The 25,924-nt window shown below is 34.9% G+C and overlaps 1 protein-coding gene across 4 annotated transcripts in view; it reads left to right on the top strand.

The window, feature by feature from the left end:
- The first annotated feature begins 12,870 nt into the window (after positions 1-12,870).
- The window catches only part of LOC149558698 (putative F-box protein At5g39460), a 208,028-nt gene continuing 194,974 nt past the window's right edge, over positions 12,871-25,924 (top strand). The window contains exon 1 of one of the 4 annotated variants that reach the window (XM_089832799.1): positions 12,871-13,509. In XM_089832799.1, the coding sequence (XP_089688925.1) occupies positions 13,186-13,509 (324 nt within the window). In that variant the 5' untranslated portion in view covers positions 12,871-13,185. The remainder of the gene's footprint in view (positions 13,510-25,924) is intronic. The other 3 variants (XM_089832797.1, XM_089832798.1, XM_089832796.1) reach the window with 3 other exon arrangements.

Raw genomic sequence — 25,924 nt, 5'->3', positions numbered from 1 at the left:
AAGCTTCCTTGAGGTCTTTATAAGCGACCTCTCTCTCATTGTATTTTCACATCATAAGGCATTGTGCATATTGTAAATACATTTCTACTTGTGTTTGCATAATTGTCTCTCATGTCCGTTTAGGGTTTTTTCCTCGCTCCATGCTCTTCCTCTTCTTGGCTTCTCTTTGATAGGTTCTCGCATGCAGGTGATCTTGGGCATCTTCGGAGTTGGCTTTCCTCAACTCCAACAAAAACCCTACCACAAAGAAAGAAACCCAAAAGATGAAACCACACCTAAGGAACTGAGAATGTCTCAAAATCAACTTTGATTGATGATGAGATCAAAATTATCACTCTCAAATATCTTGGGTTGGTCGTGATCACATGGAAGAAACTTTGTGGATCATATGTGTGGAGCAAAAATGAGCCATAAAGGGCCCTTTTGTAGATCAATCGATGGGATAAAATTAGACAACATCATGACCCAGGAGTCACAATATCAAATTTTTAGGGTTCTGGGGGAATGGGTACCCCAAAAAAGCTAATTGCCTTTTAGCATGAAAGGGTTTGGAAATTAGCACATTGGGACAGTGGGATCTTCGAGCTTTGAGGTATCAGGGGTAGTGGTACTCCTAACAACTCCAAAAGCTTAAAATTAACTTCAAAGGTTCTCCAAGACAAAGAAAAACTAAAATAAAAAAGAAAAACAAGGAGAAAAGGAGATCCAAACTTCAACCTAGATAATTCCCCAACTATCTGAAGCTCAAGGCCCACAATTTTCTCATCGAGGAATTGATTGGACTAGACATGAGGATGAAAAAATGAGAAGCAAAGAGGAAGAAAATGGGGGTCTCCATTAGGTGAACTGGCCAAAATGGAGAGTGATTTATGAAGCTAAAATAAATATAATTATCCACACACTTGTGCACAATTATTCATTTTTTATCTCATGTACTCACATTATTCCATTTACATATACTAACACATACAAAGGTACATGAATGTATTTTTATTTATACATTTATATGTACACATGTATGGATATGTGTATGTTTACATGCCCTATTTTGTGTGTGTGTGTGTGTGTATTTGTAATGTGCATGTATATTATAAATGTGTCTTTGTGCATATATATGCACACACATGTATATGTATACATGTTATACACACACACAAGGACATTTACACATGCATCCATGCACATATACATGTATACATACATCTACTTATACATAAGCTATCTATATGTAGTTAATTGTATAGGATGTATATATGAGTGAGTAAGACAGGCTAAAGAAATTGAAAATAAAATATGAATAGACACATGCATATGTATATATGTACACATATACAAATATTTTCATATTCGCACATGTACACACACATACACACACATTATTTAATACATGAACATATGTATGTATATATACATAAAAATACATACAAATATATGTAAATTTATACATTCATATTTATATGCACATACATATGAATATTGCAAGAGAAGATGAAAAATCTAACGAGAAAAAGAAAAAGGAGGAAGAAAAAAAAATAAATCTATGGTGAGAGGGGAGCAAAAAAATGAAGAAGAATACATTTAAATAAGTTGAGGGGGAAACAAATGATTAAGGTCCTAGGTCCACCACCTAAAGGATGTGAGAAAATGAGATAATCCAAGAGATAAAGAGGAGATATGAGGATATCTTGGAAGCATTGGTGATGGAAGGATCAAAGAAAGAGAGAATGTGATGGGAAAAAGGTTTGTGAGGGTGATGGGAGGGAACAATTTCTAAAGCTAGCTAGTTATGGTCTCTAAAGAACTTCAAACTCCATCCTTCTTAATGATTGAGGTTTGAGAGGTGGTTATTGATTATTATGGCCCCTTTGAGTTTTTCCTTAAAATAATTTTCTTTTTGCGTACTAATTTGGGTTTCTTCTAGTCAGATATAGTATTTAGTTCTAGAGTATTTCTTATCCAATTTATATTTTATAAAATAGTAATGTTTAGTTTCAATTCTATTCTCTTTGATCATAATAAAGGATTGACTGGCCTCACCAATATAAGGGGTGCCAAAAGCATGCATTGGCTTGTAGATTCTTAAGTCGAAAATGTGACCTCTATGGTCTTTGGGAGAAGGCACAAGGTGTTTGAAAGGGGTGTTTGGTTTGAAGGTATACACAAGAACCTTTCTTTGAAGCATATTTGGTATTTTTGGAGATACCTTTGGTATTGGAAAGAGAAGCTCCATGATTGTTTAAAGTGGGGAGATATCAAAGTATGGAGAATAAAGAACAAGAATTGGTTTGATTAAAAGCTCTTTTGATTTTTTAAAACTTTATACCCATTCAATTTAAAAACATGGATAAGGTGAGAAATTATTTCCTTAGGTGGTATTGATAACAAATTAAAAAATGCCTAATAGCTAAGACTTTTTAGGCAAGGTCTTGATGAGAGGAAGACTAAAGTTAAAGGTTGGTGTGCATGTATTTTTATAATACATGATGGACTAAGGGTCACAATAACATGGAAAAAACTTTGTGGATCATAAGTGTGGAGTGCACACATGAGCCCTCAAATGACCTTTTTATAGACCAATAAACAAGGTGAGATTAGACAGCACCATGACCTAGGGGTCACAATGTCAAAATTTTATAGTTTTGGGGGTATGGGTACCCCCAGAAACTATGATTTCTTTCTAGCATGAAATGGTTTGGACCTTAGAGCATTGGGATAGTGGGTTCTTCGAGCTTTGAGGTATCATGGGTAGTGGTACCCCTAACAAATCCAAAAGCCCAAAATTAACTTCAAAGGCTCTCTAAGAAAAACAAAACCCAAAATAAAAAAAGAAACAACAAGAAAAGGAGAACCAAACTTCAACCTAGATATCTCCCCAACTATTTGGAGCTCAGGGCCTACAATTTGAATCATTGACAAACTGATTAGACTAGAGCTAGGGATGACAAATTGAGAAGTGAAGAAGAAGAAGAAAAAGGGGGTCTCCATTAGGTGAACTGGCCAAAATGGAGTGTTATTTATGAAGCTAAAATAAATGTAATTATCCATACACTTGTGCACACTTATTTATTTTTGATCTCATGTACTCACATAATTTCTTTTATATCTACTAAAATACAAAAAGATACATGAATGCATATTTATGTATATATATATATATATATATATATATATGTACACGCGTATGGACATGTGTATGTATATATGTCCTTTTATGTATATGTGTGTGTATTTTAAATGTGTATATATATTATAAACATATGTTTGTGCACATATATGCACACACATGTATATGTATACATGTTATACACACACACACAAGGACATGTACACATGCATATATGCATACATCTGCATATACATGTATACATACATCTACCTATACATAAGCATATGTATATCTAGCTAAATGTATAGGATGTATATATGCACGAGTAAGAGAGGCTAACAAAATTGAAAAGAAAATGATATGAATTGTTTTGTCAATTCCGAGGACAACATGAAAAGAATAAATAATGGTATTGTAAACACATAATAAAAAATATCAAGAATTCAATTTACTCATAATATTAAATAGAATTTCATACAATTGTGGACAATCTTGTAAGTGAGATGTATGCCTGCGAATCAATCAAATTTGGACAAACCTAAGGAGGAGTTGTGTGTTTGAGCTCATAAAAGTTGGGCTATCCCATGAATGAGATGTATGTATGCCCATGAACTCTATAGGAGTTGGGCAATCCTATGGTTGAGATGTCTACCCATGAAATCCATGTATAAGATCTAATACAAATTGGCAATCTCAGCAAACAAGATGTATGTCCATATCATTCTGCCTTGTTGAATTTGACTTGATCCTCTTTATAAATGATCTTAATGGAAGTTGAAAGGTCATGCCATTTAAATCCTCACTATAAATTGAATGGACAATTCAAAAATTGAAAAGTTGTTACTTAATATATTATGGTAGTTTAATTCTGATCATTCCTCCCCTCTTAGCAATGGGCCCCATTGCCTTATCACCTTCTAAATGATATGCAAGAAATAATGATTTCCTATTGGAATACTCTTTGAGATGTCATGATCTTTCAATCACTCGAAAGAAGTAGCACCAATTTATTGAATGAAGGTTGGACTAGGAAAACCAATGAACTGGGTCAGATAGATCCGCCCAACGAATACAATACAAAAGGCCTCCTTGGGCTCTCTGATCTATTAATCTCAAACCCCTTTGCAACATGATGACCATACCAGATCATCCACCATTGGAGGCCAAGTCTCAAAGCAGAAAACAATAATAATGCTACTGGGTTTGCCTTCTTCTACAATAATATTTGTTCATTTCCAACATTTCGAGCATATGCTCCTTGCTCAAAAACAACATTTTCTGCACAAACATTACCTCCAAGCATAACTCTAGTTCCACCTCGCAGCATTATTCCAAGAAGAGTCCATCTGCAAGCTTCATGATATTACCCTTGTGCATTGCAGTCATCGTCTTCTGATTGTTGAGATATGCATACTCAAAGGCATACTTTGCAATACGCTTTGTACAAAACTTTGTTATCACCTTAAGCTCTCAAAGATGCCAGGAATGACCTCATGTTCAAGGCCAGAGTACTTCCCCTCTGTGTTTGCCTTGATGACGACAATATCAACATGGGCCAAATGATGACAATATCAAGTTGTTGAGGCTTGTTATCTTCCATGACAGTCGGCTGGTGCAACAACCTATGACATTGCTCTATGTAGTCATCATTGTGTGGTTACCTTTGGGTTTTATATTCAATTCCTTTGTAAACAAAGCCCTCAATCAAACCTGTGGACACCAAAGTTAGCAATATGGAATCTCATGAATTACATGTCAACATAATGTGGTCAGTTGGTCTTCCCAATATGCTTGTATGGAGTATCTTGAAGCACTGCCCTTGAAACTATATAGAATGTTAGAAAATCGCCAAATGGAAACCAAAGCCAAGAAGAAAATCCAAGCTCTAAAACTACGATCTTCACAGGCTCACAACAACACTAGATCTAGTAGTTTTGAAAATTGCTTTGGGTTCTCTGAAAGCTCTCTATAGAAAGATTTCTTATTCCATACCAAACCTCTTCCAAGACCCACAAAAATGCCAAAACAAAACCATTTGATAGAATCAATACTAGTAAAGAGGAAGAAGAATGAAAAGGCTTAAATGGAAACTCTATTACAAGTGTCCCAAGAACATATTGCTTTGATACCACTGATCTAAATTGCTTTGTCAATTTAGAGGACAACACTAAAAGAAGAGATGATGGTATTGTAAACACATAATAAACAATATTAAGAATTCAATTTACTCATAATATTAAATAGAATTTCATACAATTGTGGACAATCTCGTAAGTGAGATGTATGCTTGCAAATCAATCAAATTTGGAAAAACCCATGGAGGAGTTGTATGTTTGAGCTCATAAAAGTTGGGCTATCTTGTGAATGAGATGTATGTATGCCCATGAAATCTATGGGAGTTGGGCAATCCTATGGTTGAGATGTCTGCCCATGAGCTCTGTATATAAGATCTGATACAAATTGGCAATCTCAACAAATGAGATGTATGTCCATATCATTCTGCCTTGTTGAATTCAACTTGATCCTCTTCATACATCTTTGTGGAAGTTGCAAGGTCATGCCATTTAAATCCTCACTAGAAATTGAATGGACAATTTGAAAATTGAAAAGTTGTTAATACATTATTGTAGCTTAATTCTGATTAGAAAATGTGTATTATGTATATCTATATCTATATGAAATAATAGAACAAACCTACACACACACACACACACACACACACATATGTTTTCCCATACATACTTATGGACATATAAGTTATATGCATTTACACATATATACATACATATATGAATTCATATGCATATGTATGCTTGTGCAAACACATATGAACATACACATAAGTGTGTATGTGTCTACACACATGCATATGAATGTATGTACATATATACATATATTTGCAGATACATACATGTACACACACATAAATAAATACAAGAATATATTTATGTATATATACATAAAGCCACATAAAAATATATGTAAATGCATACATGTATATTTATATGCACATACATATGAATATTGCAAGAGAACATGAAAAATCTAATGCGAAAAAGAGAAAGGAGGAAGAAAACAAAATAATCCATGGTGAGAGGGGAGGAAAAAATGAAGAATAATAAATTTAAATAAGTTGAGGGGAAAATAAAGGTTTAAGGTCCTAGGTCCACCACTTAAAGGATGTGATAAAATAAGATAATGCTAGAGATAAAGAGGAGATAGAAGGATATCTTGGAAGAATTGGTGATTGAAGGAGAAAAGAAAGAGGGAATATGATAGAGAAAAGGTTAGAGGGGCTAGGGAAGGGAACAATTTATAAATCTAGATAGTAATGGTCTCTAAATAACTTCAAACTTCATCCTTTTTCATGATTGAGGTTTGAGGGGTGGTTATTGATTACTATGGTCTCTTTGAGTTTTTCCTTAAAATAAGTTTCTTCTTGTGTACTAATTTCAGTTTCTTCTAGTTAGATATATTATTTCTTATCCAAGTTATATTTTATAAAATAATCATGTTTTCTTTCAACTCTATTCTCTTTGATCATAATAAAAGATTGATTGGCCTCCCAAATATAAGAGGTGCTAAAAGCACAGATCAACTTGTAGATTCTTAAGTTGAAAATGTGACCTTTGTGGTCTTTGGGAGAAGGAATAAGGTGTTTGAAAGGGGTGTTTGGTTTGAAGGTATACACAAGAACCTTTCTCTAAAGTATATTTGATATTTTTGGAGATACCTTTGGTATTGGAGAGGGAAGCTCCATGAGTGTTTAAAGTGAGGAGATATCTAAGTCTGGAGAATAAAGAACAAGACTTGGCTTGATTAAAAGATTTTATTATTATTTTTATTTTATAACCATTAAATTTACAAACATGGGGAAGGTGTGAAATTCATTTCCTTTGGTGGTTTTGATAACAATTTAAAAAATACCTAATAGCTAAGACTCTAATGATACCAAATTTTTGTCAGGGTCTTGATGAGAGGACAAATAAAGTTAAAGGTTGGTGTAGATGTATTTTTACAATACATGATGGGCTAAGGGTCACAATCACATGGAAGAAAATTTGTGGATCATAAGCATGGAGTGCACAATCAGCCCTCAAAGGGCCTCTTTATATACCAATTGACAGGGTGACATTAGACAACACCATGACCCAAGGGTCGCAGTGACATATTTTTAGGGTATTGGGGGTATGTATACCCCAAACGACTTTGATTTCCTTCTAGTGTGAAAGGGTCTAGAACATAGCACATTGTGATAGTGAGCTCTTTGATCTTTGAGGTATTATGGGTAGTGGTACACCTAATAACTCCAACCCAAAATTAACTTCAAAGGCCCTCTAAGAAAAAACAAAACCTAAAATTAAAAAAGTGAAATAAGGAGCCAAGGAGAACCAAACTTCAACGTAGATAGTTCCCCAACTATATGGAGCTCAGGGCCCACATTTTGACTCATTGAGGAACTAATTGGACTAGACTTAGGGACAACATAATGGGAATAAAAGAAGAAAAAGGGAGTTTCCATTAGGGGAACTGGCCGAAATGGAGTGTGATTTGTGAAGCTAAAATAAATATAATTATTCATGCACTTGTACATAATTATTCATTTTTTAATCTCATGTGCTCACATAATTGCATTTTTATATACAAACACATGCAAAGATACATGAATGTATATTTATGTATACACACATATGTACACATGTATGGACATGTGCATGCATGTGTCATTTTCTATGTGTGTGTTTGTATTTGTAATGTGCATATATATTATAAACATATGTCTATGAATATATGTGCACACACACATGTATATGTATACATGTTATACACACACACAAGGACATGTACACATGTAGCTATACATACATGCACATATACATGTATACACACATATACCTATACATAAGCATATGTATATGTAGTTTAAGTGTATAGGATGTATATATCCATGAGTAAGACATGTTAAATAAATAGAAAAATAAATATGTATGTATTTATATCTATATGTATATGAAACAATAGAACATACCTATAGATATATATATACACAAATATAAATGTATAGGTATATATGTATATATTTTCCTATATATATACTTATAGACATATAAGTTATATGCATATACACATACATACATATGCATTTTTGTGTAAACACATATAACCATGCATATGTGTGTGTATGTGCACACACACACACACACACATGCATATGTATATATGTACATATATACAAATATTTACAATTCATATATGTACACACACATATATACACATAAAAAAATACATGAACATATGTATGTATATATACATAAAAATACATAAAAAAATATATAAATAAATACATGTATGTTTATATGCACATACATATGAATATTGTAAGAGAAGATGAAAAATATAATGTTAAAAATAGAAAGGAGGAAGACAAAAAAATAATCCATGGTGAGAGGGGAGGGAAAATGAAGACAAATACATTTAAATAAGTTGAGGGAAGAACAAAGTATTGAGGTCCTAGGTCTATCACCTAAAGGATGTGATAAAATAAGATAATGCAAGAGATAAAGAGAAGAGACAAGGATGTCTTGGGAGAATTGGTGATGGAAGGAGCAAAGAAAGAGGGAATGTGATAGAGAAAATTTTAGTTGGGGTATGGAAGGGAACAATTTCTAAAGCTAGCTAGTAATGGTCTCTAAAGAACTTCAAACTCCATCCTTCTTCATGATTGAGGTTTGAGGGGTGGTTATTGATTACCATGGCCTCTTTGAGTTTTTTCTTAAAATAATTTTCTTGTTGTATACTAATTTAGGTTTCTTCTAATTAGATATAATATTTAGTTATAGGGTATTTCTTATTCAAGTTATATTTTATAAACGAATCATGTTTGGTTTGAACTCTATTCTCTTTGATCATAATTAAAGTAGATTCTTATGTTGAAAATGTGACCTCTATGGTCTTTGGGAGAATTAATAAGGTGTCTAAAAGGGGTGCTTGGTTTGAAGGCATATGCAAGAACCTTTCTCTTAAGTATATTTGATATTTTTGGAGATATCTTTGATATTGGTGAGGGAAGATCCATGAGTGTTTAAAGTGGGGAGATATCTAAGTCTGGAGAATAAAGTACAAGACTTGGCTTGATTAAAAGCTCTTTTGATTTTTTTTTTACTTTATACCCATTCAATTTAAAAACATGGGTAAGGTGTGAAATTTATTTCCTTAGGTGGTATTGATAAAAAATTTTAAAATACCTAACATAAAAGACTTTAATGATGCAATTTTTTTGACAGAATCTTGATGAGAGGAAGACTAAAGTTAAAGTTTGGTGTGCATGTATTTTTATAATATATTATGGGCTAAGGGTCCATCCATCTTCCTAATGATAAAAATATCAAGGAAATGGAGTCATCATAATATAGCATGAAACTCTATTTCACACACTATTTAAATAGCATCTTAGGTGCTATGCCTGAAACCTATTCTACTTGTGCTCTTCTAGCCATAATATTTCTTCCTTAATTCATGTGATATTAACCCATCGTTCTTTCTCAAACACATCACATAAATAATTTTGTGGTTCACCTCTTTTAATAATTAAATTTGTGACACATTCAAGATACAAAGTCACCATCTACACCAAGAACATTCAACATAGTTCTAATGGTCAACTTCCTCACCACATAGGTATGCTCTTATTCCTAATTTTATTTCTTCTTTCTCCTATGAATTACTTAATGATGAAATTCTTTATAAGTTACAAACTAGCCCTCCTTGAGCCCTTAATCATGTCCTATCCTCTAATACCTTTCCTTTCAAGGTACTCCATGATAACTCATTTAACACCCCTATTGTCATTGTCCTCCCAACGAAACTAAATGCTCATTCAATACATTAAACTATCATTTAAATTAAATGTTAAAACCTAGACGAATACCAAATCCTTTTTGTTGATATTTTTACTATGTTACTAATCCAAATAGATTCTTAGCTTGTATCTTCTATAAGTCCACCCACACCAACATTTACCTTCATTCCTCCCTTTGAACACCATGGTGCTTAAAAATTTGACATCTTGAAAACCTTAGCTTCGAAGGCCTTCTAAAGTTGTGATCAAGAACACCTAAAGGACGAAATTTTCCATCTTTTACCATTTTTCAAAAATTAAAATTAAATAATTTAACAAATAAATCAAGAGATATTTTAATCAAACCAAACTATTTTGTTAATCCAAACCCATATATGCCCCCATCCAAACACCCATTCACCATCTCTCCCCTACTTTGAAGGTATCTCCAACAAAATCTCTAAGGAACTTAAAAAAAGGGTTTTTCTTATACATATGTATATGTAGATATACATGTCCATGTATCTGTATATGCATGTGCATGTTCTTGTTAGGTATACAAGTACACATCCTCCTGCCCCTCACCATATAAAGACACTTTTCTATAGACACCATGCACACATTCTAGTGCATAATTATATTAAAACATTGTAAATAATTATTCATATTTTCTCATATTCACATGCTTGCATTCATATGAAGACATATTTATTTAATACATTTTCTTTTTGTCCTTTTGTAATTTTCTTTCTTCCACCCCTTTTTAATTGTTCTTGGGCTTTATCTAATTTTATTTTTGTTTTTCATTTATTTATATTTATTTTTAATATATTTTTATAATTTTTTTTAGTTGAAGGTTAACTCTTTTCAATTTTTGCTTGTTGTGTCACAAATCCCATTTCACATAATCCCCTCTAATATTTAGTTGAGCTAGTCTACTATTACTCATTCATTGTGTTACCCAACTTACTTTATCTCGATGATGGATCATAAACTATCGTTAAAATATTGATTAAAAAATGGTCACCTAGTCAAGTTTAGTTTCAAATTTAATTTTATAAGAATTTTTTAATTAGCTAAAGACAATGGACAAATTTTGATTTGTATCATTCACTATAGAATCCAAAGAAACCTTGGGATGACATGTGCAAATATTTTATATACAGTTTGACAATTTCACAAAGAGAATAGTGCTCATTACTTGTTCTACTTGATAGATTTTTAAAAATGACACATTTCATATAATTTATACAACTAAAAATTCTTTGTGTATGGTTGATTTTTTATTTATGGAGATTGTGAGATTACAAGAATTGTCCATAAGTATTCTTTTATATTAATAAATATCTTGATTTCATTAGTTATATCTAGAGAACATTATGGAAGTAGATGAAATTATGTTTAAAATTTAATTACATATATATCCCACAAAGAAATTAAAAATTAAAGATGGTAAACATTAACTTATGACACTTATAGAGATGTTTGGTAGGTGAAAAAGTAAGAAAAAATGATATACAATGTAAGTGCAAAAGAAGTTTTGTATATAATATTTTAATAAACAAGAGTGAAAGAAACAATTTTTGTTGTATATAACATGATTTTGATAAAAGGAAAGTACTTAGAATTGAAGGATGTCAGTGATAGAAAGATAAGATATGTTGAAGTAGAAAATTTTGTGGATCATATGAAATGATAAGATGCGGAGGTTAGGAAGCTGTTAGAAAGAATGAACTCTAAATAGAAAAAAATGGTAATAATAAAATGAGTCATAAGGAATATGAAGTAAAAAATGTATCTAGGAAAGTATATACTTCTATAATGAACCTATAACAAGTTGAATATAAGAAAATTGAGAGCATAAGAAAACACTTAAGTAATGCATATGAATTTGATTTTCTTGAGGAATTCAAAATATTTTTAGTATTTACTATTGTTAATTTTATGATTATCATGAACAAGAAGTTGGAGAAGGTGGTGTAAGTGAGTTATATGACACAAATATTAGCACAACAAAATTGAATAGCTTACAAAGATTCCTAACAATAGAATTTGGAAGACCACACAAAGAAAAATTTATGGAGAATGCTTGGTGAAGTGGAATGGTAGATCTATCAAGGAATCTATATGTACATCCATAGATTAGGTGAAACGTTTTCTTTTTGTTTTAGTATAAAGCAAATAAAGTGAGGAGTTTCACTTCCATTGTTATTTAGGGAATTTCATGCATGACCATCCTTGTGTACATCAACCATTGATATTTGTTTTTATGTCTTTTTGTCCTTTACAAGTTGTCTTATGTGTCTTAGATACTTTATTCTTGTTTGTAACATTTATTCTGACCATAACCTTCATATTGAACATTCAAGCTAAACAACAAAAAAAATCACATAAAGTATCACTAGTTTACCAAAATACATTCATATTATAATTGGAGCATCTTAAAGGTGTCATAACAATGTCTAAGCATTTACTTTTGCATTTAATGTGATATTAAATTATTAATTTCTATACTTAATTAAATAAAAGCTTATTTGAATTGCATGCCACATAATAGAATCTTGTGCTAACTTGTAATGTTATTAAAAATATTATTAATTCTACAAAGTCTTTTAGTCAAGGTACAATTAAATATTAAAATTTATATACTTACATAGAGAGAGTCATTTACATTTTTACAATTAATTGTCATACTTTTTGCTCATCGTAAATAAATGTAATTGAATTCTCTCATATAGTATTCTTTGACTATGTTGACTTCTCTATTCCAAATCTTTTAACCCCCTTATTATTAATATTAATATTTAAACAATATTATTATTAATATTTTATATAATTATTCACCTAATATTTTACCTCTCTAAGAGATTATGTGTTCTGGTTTTTTTGGTGGTCTACAACCAAATCAAAAGTAACATTTTCCAATGAAGGAGTACCTGCTTGTCCCCACACAACAAAATAAAAAACGAAAGAGATGTTTTCATTTTGAAACTGCTTATTATTATAAAATACTTTAGTAGGTCGATTTGTTACTTCATTTATGACGTGCTTGGAGCCTGGCCTTCCTTTGACGTTCACCTAGGAGATGCACCCGCTATAGGACAGCACAAATTGGTGTCGTTGCCTTTTCACCGATCCTCTGTTTAATTGAAAACGCTCGTTACATGTTTTGCATATATAAATCACAGAGGTAATATTGTCTTCTCCAAGATTGTTGGAGCTCTCTTCTTTTCTGATCAACATGGCAGTTGCAGAAGCCGAAGATATGCCTCATCTTCTGAAACTTCCAGAGGGAGTAATCTTCTCAATACTGAATAAACTCGGTTATGAAAATTTGGTAACTGTTGGATTTGTGTGCAAATCCCTTTACCATCTGTCCTCAATGGATATATTATGGAGGAACCTCTGCGTTGAGTGGAAGGGAATCATAAGATTGGACGAATGGACAAGGAAGCTAAATTCAGAGAAGGCTCTGTTCAGATTGCTGAGGTCTTTTCAGAAATTGGTTGGTGTATGGAGTGCCGCAGAGCTTAATCCCAGAGGGGGGATTCTCCACATTAATTGGGTATGTATAAATTTTTTTTGTCACCACGCTTTTTCTTTCAACTTTTATACGTCCCCGACATGTCATAGCATATCGGTGCCTATCTTTTTTGTTCCTCCGAAGAAGCGAGTTTAATTAAAACAGCAGAATTTCTGAGAAAAATAAGTAGAGCATCTAATCTCAAGAAGGAACTGCGATACCACATGATTAGTTTCATCAGCTTTGTCAAGTGGCTGTTTTATGCACATTAGATCTCAGTTACTGCTCAGCGGTCCATATATTGTTTAGTCCCATGGACATTAAAACCTTTCATTTCATTTCACCAGGCCTCTTACGTGGTTTCAGCAGGTCTCGTGGAATTGGAAACATCACGTGAACATAGAAAACAGTAAAACAAACACAATGAAAACATGCCAATGACTGAACACAAGGGATAACTTGGAGAGACCTCAAACTGGGTTAGAAAACTCGAGCAAGACAGAGTTAATTCCTTCTCATGCCCACTCTGAATATAGTTAAGTATACTATAGTGAATCTCATACATGACCAATTAAGCTTCAAATATGACAAGACTCGTATAACCTTGAGTCTAATTTTCTTCCTATAAAACTCTTTTCAATTGTGACATTCATAAGTATGACAATTCTGAAACTCTACGAGAAAAATATGAGTGGCACCTCTTGCACCATCTTCAAGATCACTTGTCATATGTTCTTACACATTGTATTGGCTTTCAAACATGAAAATGAATGCATAGAAGTCAAAGAGAAATGTCAAAACTTAAAACCCTTGACATTCCAAACCTTGTGTTTCCTGTGACAAAATTGCTGTTTTTGCTGGGGGTGATTGTGTGTTTGCTCGAGTAACGATGAGCATGCAGTGGAAAACGACAAATTCACCAATCTAAGAAGAAACCTAGGTAAAAACTTTCACATATGTCAATTGTATTCTCCAAGATCCTTTGGATTATCTGAAGTTGCACCTAACCTGCATACCAGATCCTTATGCTCTGAAACTGATAACATGCAATTTCCTTTGCAAAGTACTCTTGATCGGTGTTTTGAATCATGGTTGTAACTGAAGAACACCCAACTTATGCTTTTGACTTGGATTTGCTTCTAGACTATACTTTCCCAGTTGGGAGGCATTAGGTCTCCAAAACCTCAGAGATTCATAAGGTGGGGGGATTTTTATTCTTCTTTTGGATACCGTTTAGATTTAGTTGGGAGTTGCACCTTCAATTCAACCACCCATGTCTCATGAGCGCCCTATGTGACAATCAACCCTCTTTTTGGAGAACCACATTATGCTCCAGTTTTTCCAAAAAAAAAAAAAAACCAGAGTAAGATAATAAATTGGTGGTAAAACCATTTCTTTATCCTCATCTAACTTGAGGATACAAACAAATATATGGTGGCAAAACATGTGGGAGATCATTGTTATGAACCTGCTTCAGAATGACATAGGGTCCATTCTCAGAGGTTCTGTGTTTGGGATCAATTTTGAAGTCTACCCTTTCCCAAGTACAACCATACATTGTCACCTATTTTAAACTTGTGTTCGGTGGGGTGTTGATCATGCCATCATTTGTAGTTGTTCTGACTCTCTTTCAACTTCTTTTGCACTTGTAGATGGATATTCTGGATACACTCAGTGGACTTTCTTACCTTTTAAAACTCTGATGTAACATTTTATTTACTCTCTTTTGTTTGTCCTGCAACACTGAGTGGGCTTGGATGCAAGTAACCTCAAAAGTAGACAAATTCATTGATGAGCATATGATCTAGCTGTAGCAGTGTTGGATATACGCAAGACTTTCATGATTCATCCCACATGCCCTTGGATCCTTTTGAGTATATCCACATAGCAAGTGAATTGAAGTCATATTAACCACCTCTATTGTCTAGCTATTTCTGGATGACAAGTGGTGGGCCTTTTTTATTGGGCAGTCAATTTCTCTTGTAAGGGGCACAAAATTTTAGCAAGTAACCTTGAGTCTATAGCTCATATGATACTCTTAAGAATGCCTAAATGTAATCGAATATTTGAGAGATACAAATCAGTTGCATCCTTACCCATGAGTTGTTTCTTGGATGGGCTTAGATCACACATGTTGCTATATGGGCCTTCCACCACAGATTGACTATGTCCTTTCTTTGACATGGGAAAACTACCTACAAAATAAAATGATATCTTTCCCATCGATGAGATGACCTTGACAGTGATTGATACAATCCTAACTTCTTGTTGCTTGGTTTAATTATATTACACAACTTACAAGTTCTTAGAGGTTTTGAGACATAAGATTGCATACAAGGCTATTGAACATACTGTTTCAAATTGGAGATTGTAATAGCAACCCCCAAGTGCCTGGTAACTTTGGAGATATGAGTGTCACACAAAAAGTTTCTTTCTTTTGGAATGGACAACTTGCCTAATTTGAAAAAGAGTCCCAAGTTTCAAATAGTAATTAATCCTACGAGGAAAATTATTGCTCTCACCTTTTTGATCTGCTGATACAACTCTCATACCAAGTGCCTGGCAACTCTGGAGATATGAGTGTATAAGGCCATTGAATATATTGTTGCAAATTGCAGAGTGTATTAGTGACCCCCAAGTGCTTGGCAACTTTGGGGACATGAGTGTGACTCAAAAAGTTTTCTTTATTTTGGAATGAACAACTTGAATATTTTGAAAAAGAGTCCCAACTTTCAAATTAGAAATTAGTCCTAGGAGGAAAGTCATTGTTCTCACCTTTTTGATTTGTTAATACAGATTATCAGACTACAGACCATATCTTGACTATACGTACTATCAGTAAGGGGGCTCGACACCGCTCGACGAAAGTCTATTGCTGCTTTGTAGACTTTTGCAAAGCTTTTGACTCCATCCCTCAAGTGGCTCACTTCTAGAGACTTAGAGACATCGGGGTCTCTAAGACTCTTTTGGTTGAGATTATGAGATTATATGAGAGTGTTGTTGGCAGATTCGGGACTCCACAGGGATTCTTGGATCCTATCTAGAGCAGATTTGGGGTGAAGCGGGGATGCTCTCTCTCCCCCACTCTTTTCAGTATCTACATTTATGAGCTCAAGGCTTTCCTTTGGGACTTTGCTCCTTGGTGATGGCTGGTACTTATAGCACATTTTGATCTCCATTTTACTATTTGCCGATGATGTGGTTCTTTCGGCCTCTTCCTTAAGGGGGCTCCAACAACTTCTTGATGGGTTGGCCTCCTTTTGTGATTTGTGGGAGTTAGCAATAACTTGGGAAAGACTCAGGTTATGGTCTCGCGTCTTCATTTCTACTTTCAAGGCATTGAGGTTGAGATCACATCCTCTTATACCTAGCTGGGGCAGTTCTCCAACCCCCATTTTAATATGAGACTTACTATGCAACCTTAGGTCAATATGGGGCTCGATTCCCTGGCTATGCTTGGGAGACAATGCTTCAGACATCATTTCCAGGATACTATGACCATGATGTCCCTCTTGGACTCTTCAGTCAAATCAACCGTCCTCTACAACTTTATTGTGTTGGGGCCCTCTCTCTTGGATTCCGATTGGGCTTCGCTCTAGAGTCAAGACCCTTCCTTGGGCCATTATTAGATGTCATCTATGCACCCCGTACAATATAATTTTGGCCGAGTTTGGGGCTCATCCTTTTAGACTTGGGACCATCTTTGATTTGGTTTGGTTTCTTCATCAGATTTGGAGCTTCGAGGACTCCATTAAGGGTTGTCATAGATATTCTTACTTGGCCTATTGCTCCTTTGAGGTGGTTGTGGGTTCTGATTTCTCAAGTAGAACTCACTATTGGTTTGCTCAAGCCTATGCCCTTCTTGGTTCGATTAGGATTGAGATCGATCGTCTTCCCCTTTAGTTCTCCCTAGCTGCCCTTGCTCACTTCCTTCCCTCTTAGCAAGAGTTGAATGAGCACATCAAGCTTGACATATGTAGACAATAATTGCTGCGACATGGAGTAATCCTCCGGGGGGGGCTTTGTCCAAGGATGACGTTCTACACCAAACACTACATCAATATCTAGGACGAGGTCATTGTGCGGCCTTGGTACCTCACTCATCACTTGACTCCCTTTGTATATCTTTGGGATCTTTTAGGGTGGGCTCCCATTGGTTACGTATACAAATTAACCACCTGATTGTCAGAGAGGATAGAATCTATTGCCTTTGCCCCTTTGGGGAGACGAAATCTGACACTCATTCGGTTTTCCAGTGTCCATATACTACAAGATCAAGGAGAGATTCTACTACTTGTTTAGAGAGTACTGATCCCTTTCTTCATTTTTCAGATACATTGACCAGTGGTGCCTCGGACTTTATCTCCAAGAGGCCATGTGGCTTTGAGATCACACTTTATAGCTTCGATTTTCGTTGAGACCGACTTCAGATCAACTTATCACTTCCTTCTTCACGCTTGTGACTCCCATCTGGAGGATGAAGCTATCACTTGACCCTCCTTCGGGTCACATCAGATTTGTGAGACCTCATAGTGGACACACTCAGCAACATCACCCTACCTGTAGCGGCTCTCAAAGACGATTCGGCAACACTCTTGCCCTAAACCATATCTTTGGTTTTGGGCTACTTCTTGTCTGTGAGTATTGTTTAGTTTGTGAGTATCATATCCCAAGAGTTCTTATGTGATGCTTATAATCATCCTTGTAAACTTCCCATGTGAATGGTTCAAGAAGAGAAAAACCCCATTCAAGAAAGGTGGCCTAGATGATATGTCAAAACCAAGGTTGCATGGGTACTCGTACCCATGTACCCAAGTACCGAGTACACGTATCCCAAGTACCGGGTACACGTATCCCAAGTACCAGCTACTCGGTTGAGAGCATCATAGTAAGGATCTTGATTAAGATTTCTCATATTTTGTTCAGATTTTTTTGTTTGCATATTAGCTTGTTGTTTATCAAGCTTAATTCAATACCTAATCAGTTTGAAACTTTGATACAATATTGATTAACAATAAACTTTATCACTGTTCAAGTCAGAATTTTATCATTTGCAATATGTCATTGTCATATGATTTATGATCTTCTTGTTCATGTTTAAAGTCTGCCTTCCTTGTTATGCATCTAAAAATTTATCATATACTATTATTATTACAAACATATAGCAAATTTGAAACTGAAAACAATACATTACATTTGCAAACTCTATCACTGTTCTTGTTTTGAAAAACCATTGTCACCACTCATAATTACAGATTTATTATAAATATAAAAGTGTAATTAAAATAAAGTTTTGACATACCCAAGTACCCTTGTCCCCTATTGTGAAAAACACTCGTACCTGTACCCATACCGGTGCTCTAAGTACCCCAAGTATCCCTTTGGTCCAAACATTTACTAGTTGTTTCTTATAATCAAGGTTGCATGGATACTCGTACCCACACCCTTGGTACTTGCACCCACGTATCCCAAACGGGCACTTGGTGGAGCATCATAGCTAAGGACCTTGATTAAGATTTTTGATTTTTTTTTTCAGTTTTTTGTTTGCATATCAGCTTGTTGTTTATCAAGCTTAATTCAGTACCCTAATCAGTTTGAAACTTTGATACAATATTGATTAACAATAAACTTTATCACTGTTCAAGTCAGAAGTTTATCATTTGCAATATGTCATTGTCATATGATTTAAAATCTTCTTGTTCATGTTTAAAGTCTGCCTTCTCTGTTATGCATCTAAACATTTATCATATATTATTAGTACAAACATATAGCAAATCTGAAACTGAAGACAATACATTACATTTGCAAACTTTATCACTGTTCTTGTTTTGAAAAACCATCGTCATGACTCATAATTTCAGATTCTCTATAAATATAAAAGTATAATTTCAGATTCTCTATAAAGATCCTTCAAACATCGATCTTGGGACCCATCCAAAAACTCCTTAGAGTCATCACCTAATATCTGACAAGAGGTGTCATACCCAGTACAACTCATAGCATCATCAAATGGATCATTAGATGTGTCCATACTATCTGCATCCACATCTCCCAATGATGGGGACACAACCCAAGAACAAAATGGACACAACAGAAAAAAAGGGAAATTGTATTAACTGAGAAAATAAGCTAGTACAAACAGTACAGAGAAAATAAACTTCAAAACGTGCCCTAAGGGCTTACAATAGCATAAATCTGGAGATAATTTCTCCTTTCAGTACCTCCTCTCAAACTCCACTCCGAACTGCCTTTTACAATTCCAGAAATCTCCTTAAATAGACCCCGGAGGGTTAAGGACTAGGAGTACATTCTAGAAAGTGCTAGTAGGCATCCACCGACCAAATAGAAGGTTCTAGAAGCTGCGTTAGAAGTCGGTGCAAATCTAGAAGAATCCAGAAACGGTAACCGAACTTCCGGGAGGCAGAACTTTTGAACCGTAGCTCCGATTGACGAACCGTTTACATTTTCGGAAAGATCTCGAAGCGCTCTATAGCCCAGAGACAGCTTCGCTCGTCCCCCATTTTTCGGCCCTTTTCGAGGTCATTTAATGCCCCTAACCTGACTTTGAAGCATTCTTAGGAGGTCTCCAAAACCCGAAAAACTGCAATAACTTTCAAACTGTGGGGCCTTTTGACCTGATTCTTTTTCTGGAATGCTCTAAATCACAATTACATTCATCTGGCCAATTCACACCTTCTAGGTCACCAAAATGATGACCAAATTGCATGCTCCTATTTTTTCGAGATTTTCTAGCACACTGATAGTTGAACTGTGAGAGTTGGAACCTTTATTTGACCCAAATGGGTATCCAAAAATGTAAAGACATGAAACAAAAACTAAGTCTAAGTACATTTTTTTGGGTGACACAAGATTGCCCTTATACCTCTGGATGCTCCTGCATCACTCAATGAAGCCTCAACTGCTAACACTGGACTCTGCAGACACGACTTAAGCTGTGAATCAATAAAACTAGAACATGAATCCACATCTAGTAACTCTGCTGTAACACCCAGATCACCAACATCACAGCTAGGTGACTCCATACATGCCTCGGTCCCACCTATGGAAGAAACTACCTCCTGCATTGGAGCAACACTACGATAGTTGACATATAAGTCTCCAATAACAACTCCTTCCTTGGGAGAATCTAAATAGTCAGTGACAACTACATCATCAACTGCCTCTGAACTAGCTGTAGCAACTACTCTGAGAGCCTCAACCTGCTGAAGCTCAGTACTGCTATCCACCACGGGCACTAACACATCCACTAATCTCTATGAAATGAGTCCATCATCAACTCTGTGGATGGGGCTAGCAGGTGTTGTACTAAATATAGGTATATCAGCATCATGGACACTTGTTGGGGAAAACTCAAGCTTCCTTCCCTGCAACCTCAATGTCGGCCTTCTAAAGGCGGAAGCCATATACCTCGCTGCCCTCTCAACTGTCACAGGACTCAACAAGCTCTCCACCAACCTCTGTTCATGAAGCTTCAGTTTCTCCAACCTCTCTTGCAAGGCATTCATTTTTACGCTAACTTCCTCATTACTCCATTGACTTCTATAACTGCTAGTCCTCCTATGTCTGTTCATGGCTAGAAAATGCTAGAGTGCTGGTCACTCTAAATGCAACAACAAATCTGACAATAAAATAACTTTCCTACCTCACAAGATGGCAGGAAATTGCTCTGATACCATTGTAATAACCCTGTCTGGTTATAGCTAAATCAAGCATCAATTTCTTTCACATTTCGATGGTTTGACATTTTGTCAAACACTTGGCAAGTAGACCAATTACCACTGAATCTATGATGTCTTAAATTTTCAAACACAATATCAGGATGTACAACAAACTGATCACAGATTTACTTATTTTTGGCCTTACAAGTTTTGCATAAATAAATACCAAATGCTAATAAACAATTCTGAAATGATTCACACCAGCCTCTGAATTCATTCATCAACAAACCATATAGCAATATAATGAAAAGGGAATTTAATTGTTGGCTGATTATAAATCAGAATTTGAAGCCAACCTGTTTACTTTCAAACTATGTAATATAAACTGAATTTTACAAAATAAGAACCTGGTCTTTGCCGTAGAATGTAATTGCAAAGTCAAATTGAAAGCTGCCTGGTCCAATTTCAATATGGCATTCATAGTCTACTCTTACAAATGCCGCCCAAAACAAACTCCAATCTGTAGACTAAATCCTTGTCCAGCAATAGAGAAATTATAATATTCAATTGTATAAATGCTTCTCAGCCACAGTTGATACAGAAAGAGGAGACGATAATAAAACTCAAAAGTTCACAATCACTTTAGCTGTAGATCCCAAACCCTTATACTTCAGCAAGGGCACAAACTTCAGACTCAGAAATGTCACAAAGACAACAAGAGCAAAATAAGATAATCAAATACTTAGATGCTTTACTCATCAAATGGGCTCATACTTGTAATTTCCAAATGGCACAAAGTTTCCCAAATGAACTTCACTTAAGAGGCTTCCCATACACAACATTAAAATATAATAAAGTGCTATTATAATCTGATTTATTAATTGCTTTTGGCTTTGAAAATGACCTTTTCCAACATAATTTAAAATTCTGAAACATAAGGCCACTGTTTCTTGTTCCCATGATTTAAAACTTTTCGTCCCGGTTCCAACAAGCTATGATACTGAGGTGACCAACCAACAACACTATAAAAAATAACAACCTCAGCGTATTTATATGAATAATAATAATAGTTCACCCGTCTTGCAACTGAAGAGGCATTAGAATCAAAATTTGACAACGCCAAAGTGATCTTGATGATGAAAGATGATGAATGAACCTAATGGGGTGACTTACTATAAATAGATGTTCCCTCCAAGATCCTTGGAGCTCAAACTAGAAGCCCGAAATAAAGACCGAGAGCATCCTCCAACTCCTCTAACTCACCTGAGCTCATCGGAACCAACATATTGACTTTCTATAAATAGCAAGTCCCTCAAACAGAGCCAAAACACACCATAGGCTATTGGAAAGCCTATAACCACACAACTGAGACCCTTAAATCCCAGTGTCAGCTCATGAGGGTCACGGTGGTGAACTGATCTGGCCAACTGTAGGAACCTGCTAAAAATGGGGACATTACATTATCAAGCTTAATTTAATACCCTAATCAATTTGAAACTTTGATGCAATATTGATTATCAATAAATTTTATCACTGTTCAAGTCAGAAATTTATCATTGGCAATATTTCATTGTCATATGATTTAAAATCTTCTTGTTCATGTTTAAAGTCTGCCTTCTCTGTTATGAATCTTAACATTTATCATATATTATTATTACAAACATATAGCAAATCTGAAGCTGAAAACAATACTTTATATTTGCAAACTTTATCACTGTTCTTGTTTTGAAAAACCATCATCATGACTCATAATTTCAGATTTTGTATAAATATAAAAGTAGAATTAAAATGAAGTTTGACATACCCAAGTACCCCCATGATGGGGTGGATCCAACCACCAAGACCTAAAACACTCTTTCTTTAGGTCCACACTAGGCCCTCTCTCTCCTAGCTTCTTAGGGTCTCTTTCTTCACCCTAATCCAAGGGATAACCTCTCTCCTATCCTACTCTTTGATCCTCACCAATCAGTTCAATTTACTCTTCTACCCTTGCAAACACACCCATGCATTGTAGGTGTCCAACTTGCTGTTCCAAGAAAACATGACCTTCTCTGACCAAGTGAGCATTTGAGGCTTCAACACTGACTCTTCCCAAGGTTCTTGTTGTTTTCTTGGTGGCCACATGCTCCTACTCATTAACGATCTCTTCAAATCCACTATTTGGCCTTATAGCCTTTATGCCCCCAAGGATTGAGTAAGAAAACAATAAGAACTAACTATCCATACTATAAAAACCACTAGCTCAATCCATAGGAGTCTGGAAGAATAAATTTCCAACCGTATTGTGGTAAATTACTTGCAAAATTACTCTTCACACTATGCCTCCATACAATATCATTGCCAACCCTTGTCTTGGGCATGTCATGGCCTTATAGAAGCCTCCTGCAGGTGTGGCAGTTGTAAAAACTACCAAATAACTCCTATGTGCAAAGTTGCACCAAAGTTGTCAATGTTGCCATGACAACTTTGCAAAGTTGTCATGAACAACTTTTTGCTTTTTGCTTTCTAATTCTACCGAGGACCCCAAATGTGTCCAGTTTTATCCCTTAGGATTAAGTAATGACATTTTACTCTATTTCACCTATTTGTTGTCATGGTCAATCCCTTTGACCAGTTTTCCACCCCTAAGCAACATTTGCTCAACTATGTCCTCTTTGAGTCCAAATGTTAAAAACAACTCAACAACTCTTGTCAACCCCTCCTAACCTACTTAGACATCGTATGGACTTGTCTAAGTTCTTATTCTTCAATGGTTTGGCTAAGACCATTTAGAAGCCAAAATTTGAGTAGGGAGAAGCCAAATTCCTTGGTGCTCCTATACCACCCCATCCCCTATTATGAAAAATACCATACCCGTACTAACCTTGCTTATAATTTATGACCAAGTGGATTTCATGTCCCCTTTTTTGGACTAGAAAAATAATTTAATCATTTGTTGATTTAAGTTGCTTGAATACTAACTTCAGTATTATAAAAAAACAATATGTTTTATTCTAAACTAAAAAGTACACTGAACTGATACTATAAAGTGATGTCAAAAATGTCTATAGGACAAGTTCAGTATATAATATATAAGAAATGTTGCACTAGGACTAGGGAATGAATTGAGTTATTAAAATAATGAGAAAATAAATTTTAGAGAAGTCTTTTGGAGAGCTAAAAGTAACACATAAGTGATTATAAAAGGAGCTTTGCTTGGAGAAAATGATCCATGATTTTTTTAACAATAACATCTTTCTTGAAGATTGAGCATTTGTGTTCTTCTTTTGTTTGAAGGACAAAAATATTCTTGGTAATGAAATTAGAGGGTGGAATCCTCCTAGTAATGAAATTAGAGGACAAAGCCTCTTTTGGTTTCCAAATTGGATTGGAGCAACCAAGATTGCAATCAATCCCAGATCACAAAATAAATAAATTTATTAGCATGCTCGCTTTTTTAATTTTTTGAATAGGTTGGAGCTTCTAAATTGTCTTGTGGAGTTTTGTAAGGATATAGTTTTCATCTAATGGTTGTTGGGTGGATATTTTGCAACTGATAGTTTTGGGTAAAAATCTAGTCACAAAATAGGATGACTAGCCACAACGTGTGAGACAGAGCTCTCCTACCTTAAAGGGAAGGCTCCCCCTTCTCACCGTTCCTTGGATCAACTCAAGGTAAGCAAAAAGTCAAGAGATTTTGTAAAAGGGGTGTTATCAATATTCTTTCCTCTTATCTTTCAGGAAAGAATCTACTTACTCATGGAGCGAGTAATGGGTAGGGTGAAATCTCTAACTACACTTCTATTTAAAGTTGAAAACGGTAATACCGATAAACTAACATTGGCTCAAAGGCTAGCTGAAAGTGTACCTATTTGACTCTAAGCCTGGTCGTACTTCTATATGGAAAGAACTTTACTAATAGGGCACGAAGACTTCTAAAAGTAAAGATATCTTAACTATTTTGTGAATAAAGAAGAAATTACAAGCTACAAACAAAGCTTCTAACTATATATTTCCACAATTGCTCATAGTCAAAGCTTCAACTCCAATTGCTTCTTAACTCTTTTTATATTCAATTATCAAGAACACAAGATAATATGAACCAAAGATAACGTATGCGAATTACAAACAAAGCTTCTAATTCACACAAGTAACAATCTCACTCAATCAAAGTTAAGTCTCAATTGCTCCTTTGTATTCATTTTTCTCTCAAAATAGTGCTACACAAACAAAGTTCTACTAACACAATTTCTCCAGAGCTCTCTTGCATACAATTTAGATAAAAGATGGTTTTACAATGAGGGGGGCACTCCTTTATATAGGCACAGGAGTTGAGAAAAAGATGGAGGAAAAAGTGGGAGCAACTCAACCAACTTTGATGTAGTCTAACTAGAAGAGAAATTATTGGGTTACATGCAACTGCACATGCAACTCGCATTACATCTTTTCATGCACATGCAATTCGCATTACATGTAATTACATGTTTTCATGCGATTCATCCTCCTAGATCTACAATAAGAAATAAAAACAAGAATAACAATCTTAAAGATTGTTCTTTAGTGCCTTGAACTTGATGATGACATCACGCACTGTAGGAAGATCAACAATCTCCATTGTCTTCGATATGGCCTCTATCCTTACCGCATTTGCATATGCTGATTGTACAACCTTGGAATTTGTCGCTAGAGAATCTAACAAGTACTTTGTCGAGGATTTATATAGGACAAACTTGTTCATCTTGTGAGAACCAAAATCTTCAGAATATAAATCAGTATTGATCCTGATTGTATATTCTGAA

This window comes from Cupressus sempervirens, chromosome 5 (genome assembly GCF_028749045.1).
Source record: "Cupressus sempervirens isolate cs-2001-9-10 chromosome 5, ASM2874904v1, whole genome shotgun sequence".
NCBI classification, from domain to species: domain Eukaryota; kingdom Viridiplantae; phylum Streptophyta; class Pinopsida; order Cupressales; family Cupressaceae; genus Cupressus; species Cupressus sempervirens.
This window is presented reverse-complemented; position numbering and strand designations above follow the sequence as displayed.